Below are 4,550 nucleotides of genomic sequence, written 5' to 3' on the forward strand. Positions count from 1 at the left end.
AAAGGACTACTAGTAATTTAAAAATGTGGTACCATTGGATCTGGACGAGAAGGATAACTCTGGAGTTAGAAGGGGTGTTTCGCGATTCTGCCTTCTCCCACCATGACACAGGTTTGTGAAGCTGAGTGTGGCGATTTCGGTTTTATTTTCCATATTGATACAGCCCTAATAGTATCTATAACTGCTGTATGAGTGTATTATTTCATTCAGACATGCAAAATAACAAAATATTTCAAGCCATATCTAATGATTTCAAACATTCTGAGAACAGATGATGAATCAGTGCTGACTGAATGACAACGCTTGTGATCTCTTTTGATCAGTCGCATGCATTAGGCAACCATGAAGGAAGGAGAGGAAAATGTAAAATGTACTGTAGTTCAGGGACTTTGTACCATAGCCTAATTCATGTAAATCCCAGTCATCAAAAAGAGAGGTATTTTAAGAAAAGTGTTTTAGGGGACATGGAGGATATATCACATTTCCACCAGCCCATATAGCACCAACAAATGAGTTGTGGATATGATGTTCAAACACAATCAATAGAGACAGACTTTAAGTAAAACATCTTCTAAAATTCCTGTTATACCATAGGTTGGCATGTAACTCAGAAATAGTTCCAGCATCTACTTAACACAAGTGTCATTTTAAATTGTGAGCAAACCATATAAACCCAAACAATGGGAACTGTTTTTTGACAGATTATTAACTGTCAGAAAACAAGAACACATTACACTTTGGCTCAACTCTCACAGTAAGCTCAGCTCTGAGCAGGGTAAGTCTGAATAAATAAAAGAAGCTCACAAGACAGCAACCACACTTGCCCATGTCTGTCTAGTATTTGCACAATGTTCCCGTGCAATCATTAACTTTTTGCGATAGGCTTCTACAGTACAGAAATGGGGAGTAAAGGTACCATATTTACAACCATGCAATATTTACTTCTAATACACAGCATGTTTTCAGTAGTAGCCCAGCATTTGGATGACTTTTCATTCATTTTAAGTGATAAAACTGGTGATCAATAACATGCTGCAATCATGGCAATATGCATAGAGGAAGTGATTTGAATTCATATGACCTAGTCAGATACTGTGTGCAGGTTCTGGGGTTAAGATGAGTGTGTGTAGTGTAAAGGGTAAACTCACTTGATAAAGCACCGTGCACCCTCAAAAGTATATCCTTCTTCCCATCCAGTGGGTAGGTCTGTGAAGGAGCGAGGAGTGGACAAAAACATGTGAGCACAAACTGGCGGAACCAACCAATGCTGTGTGTATCAAATTAACTAAAGCTATGGCCTCCTAGCTGTCAATTCACGCGCTGAGCTGTGACGTCACACTATTAGATGATTAAACCATTTTGAAAATGGATTTATTGTTTCCATCATTTTTTTGAGTAAGAAAACCAAACATTTGCTGGTTCCAGCTTCTCTAATGTGAGGATTTATTGTTTTTTTCAATAAATAAATAAATATATATATATATATATACATTTATTTATTGAAAAAAACAATAAATCCTCACATTAGAGGAGCTGCCAATGAATATCTCCAGGTTTTGCGCTGTTGGTTTTAGGGCTGCAATATATTCTTATTTTTATTACCAATTCATCTTTCAGTTATCTTTTTGACCAATCAATTCAATGTCTTTAAAATGGGAGAAAATAGTAAAGAAAAAAACTCAATGTGATGTCTTCACATTGCTTGTTTTGTCTGACCAGCAGTTCAAAATCCAAAACATATTCAATTTACCATCACATAACACAAATAAAAGCAGAAAATCCAGAAAATGCCAACTAAGTAATGTATTTTTGCTTTAAAAAAATAATTGTTTGCAGATTAATTTTCTTGCAATGACTAAGGGGTAATCAACTAATTGTTTCAGCTCTGACTTTGGGATAACAGACATTCTGATTGGCATTTTTCACTATGTTTAATATTTTCTAGACTAAAATGGTAAACTGAAGAAATATTCGTGAGTTGCAGCCTTGCAGCCCTACTAAGATGCAGCAGCCACTCAATAACAGCATAAGTGGAAAAGCTCTGCAGGGACGAAGTTATAAGGGGAGGCTGAGTACGTTGTAAGTCCGTCGCAAGGTAAATTCACCAGTATGATGCATTGCACGGAGCTTTGCTACGTGAGACACTATGCGTTTAAGATTGGCCAAGAGCTTTTTAAAGTCGTGGGGGTAAAGGAAGCTATTTTAGTAGATTTACAGCTAACAATACTAATCTATCTATCAAGCGTTAGCTCCTGTTGCTGCTGTAGTATCAAACTGGCTTCGTCTCTGTTAACCGTTCTAGTGTAGGCTAACGTTACATATCGGACGGGTTATATGGTCAGCAGAAGCCGTTAGTTTATCCAAAATAAAATAAAATGCTTCCGAAATGAATTTACATGCTATTGGTTGTTGGTAAAAGTCGTCGTAGACGAGTCAACTTGACGGACAACCCTGAAAAGAGAGGCTGAGGCTCACGAGGAAGTGGCACGAGCAGGGCAGAGGTGGGCACGAGAGGGCTCACTTTTCACAGCACCAGCGCCAAAAACCCACTCGTGCATTAAGAAACACAGCATGGATGTCCCAGTCTCTCTCTCCCAGAGTGGGACGTATCGGTTTGGGGATGTGTTCACCAAAAACACGGCTTACATAGACGTTAAACATAACAGAGAAACTTGACAGCCGTTAAGTGACACCTTACCTGGAGTTTTTCTGTGCCCGGTTATTACCGCCTCGCCACTTACTGGATGCAGCCAGGTTGTACTCTTGGCTTCTTCGCTGTAGAGAGAGGGGGAAAGCGTTCATTAATAACGTTACACAGTGACTTTGACCGAATCAGAAACGGACAGAAATTACTTAAGCCGTTTTTCTTTGAAGGGATAGTTACTTAATGAAGAAGACGCGTCCATCCCGAGTAACCCCATAACTCCAGGAAGAAGGGAGACAAGAAATCCACTCGGGTTGTAGATCCGCCGCCATGTCTGGCAATACTGTGTGACAATCGCGCGGCTCCGCTCTCGCAGGCAGCGCGTACACGGAAACCTTGGCAACGGCGGAGATGAGGGCAGGAGCCCAGGGGGTTGGGCAGACAGGTAGGCCTACATTTTTCAAAGAGATGATTTAATTGACAGACATGTTAAATACGCAGCCTACATTGACAAAAATAAAAATTGCAATTGGAATTCTGCAGTTTGATTGTGGCTGTGTTATTGTTGTCTTATGTGTGTGGATGTAGCCCTATATTGTTTTTACTGGCTGTGTTATTGTTGCCTTTTGCATGGCTGTGTATGGATGCACATTGCAATTGTGTTGTCAAACAAAGACACCTCTCTTAGTGTGAACAACGATGGGGGCAGGGTAGGATTAACCTGCCAGGGAGCCCCAGGGCAAAATTGATCTGCATGTGTCCAATGCCTTTTTCCAAGCAGACTATTTGCCTTGCTATAGTATAGAAAATCACATATGTTACTAATAATTTTATCAATGGTTAATGTTATTGTTGTTTACAGTGAGCCAGTATGTGCATAGTCTGGCTCAACGGATGCACATTGCTGGGATAAAGCCTGACAGATGTCCTTCCCCTTCCGCTATCTCCTCTGTAGAGAGGTGAAGTCCCTCCCCTTTCCGGTGGACCACATGGGGCCTTAACTCATAAAAATATGAATGGTATTAAATGGGTAAAGACAAATTCTTTTATAAAGCTAAGCTAGCTAGCTATCGAGCAAGTTGAGCATCAAGCTAAGTGACGTAAATTGCGTGAGAGAGAGATGTAGTTCACTGAGCGGTTTCACACAAAACTAAGTGGTCACATGACAAACAGACTTTCTTTGGTTGAAAAATAACTAATAATATAATATATAATTTTAAATTGACAACCATCATATTTGTAATTAATGGATCTATTCAAACGGGAAAAAAGAAATTTCCTCTCACTGGCCTGAAACCAAAGAAGTTACATTTAAATTAACCATCATTCATTGTATTATTTACACCAGTGCCTCCTATTGTGACGCATCAAAGTGTCTTCTGTGAAAAAGGCCTATTAACCCCCCATGTTTTGCTCATGTTTTTATAAGCATCCCAAAAATTTACACATTTTCTAAAAAATAAAAAAAATAAAAAATAATAATGATTATTTAATCAAATGAATCAAATCACAATTAACTATTTCATGGAGGGAAAAACTAATGATTGTTCTTTGAAACAGCAGCATCAGCCATTCACACCATACAAAGACAAGTCATACACCACCACTGTGCTTGGCCTGTTTGTTGCCTGCTGTGTTGCATTCATAGACTGTATATTTATTAACGGTCTATGGTTGCATTGGGTCTGTGGTTTCACTGGACACATGGTAAGTCACAGCTATTGAGGCGTTGGTTGGTGATAATGGTGGGATATGGACATACCCGCCAATTGCCTTGTCATCCAAGCAGCTGATGCCGCTCTTAGTCAGATGTCAACAAAACTGAGCTCTTTGTTTTCTCCTTACCTGGGGCGGAGCAGTGCAGCTTTCTGGTCATATGGCGTACAAGATAACTACCTGTCTCCCC

At 39.6% G+C, this 4,550-nt stretch overlaps 1 protein-coding gene across 21 annotated transcripts in view; it reads right to left on the minus strand.

The window, feature by feature from the left end:
* LOC116694202 (pleckstrin homology domain-containing family A member 5) overlaps window positions 1–3,065 on the minus strand; it is a 79,368-nt gene extending 76,303 nt beyond the window's left edge. For 15 of the 21 annotated variants that reach the window (XR_004333084.1, XM_032523785.1, XM_032523761.1 and 12 more), the window contains exons 1-3: window positions 2,885–3,065; window positions 2,699–2,775; window positions 1,149–1,206 (exon numbers count right to left, since the gene is read on the minus strand). Coding sequence is in view for 19 of the 21 variants with exons in the window: in XM_032523785.1 (XP_032379676.1) it covers window positions 1,149–1,206; window positions 2,699–2,775; window positions 2,885–2,976 (227 nt within the window). In the remaining 2 variants the exon portion in view is untranslated. Of the gene's footprint in view, window positions 1–1,148; window positions 1,207–2,451; window positions 2,522–2,698; window positions 2,776–2,884 lie in introns of those variants that run through there. The other 6 variants (XM_032523769.1, XM_032523768.1, XM_032523766.1 and 3 more) reach the window with 2 other exon arrangements.
* Between the last annotated feature and the right edge of the window lie 1,485 nt (window positions 3,066–4,550).

Source organism: Etheostoma spectabile, chromosome 8 (genome assembly GCF_008692095.1).
Source record: "Etheostoma spectabile isolate EspeVRDwgs_2016 chromosome 8, UIUC_Espe_1.0, whole genome shotgun sequence".
Classification (NCBI taxonomy): Eukaryota; Metazoa; Chordata; class Actinopteri; order Perciformes; family Percidae; genus Etheostoma; species Etheostoma spectabile.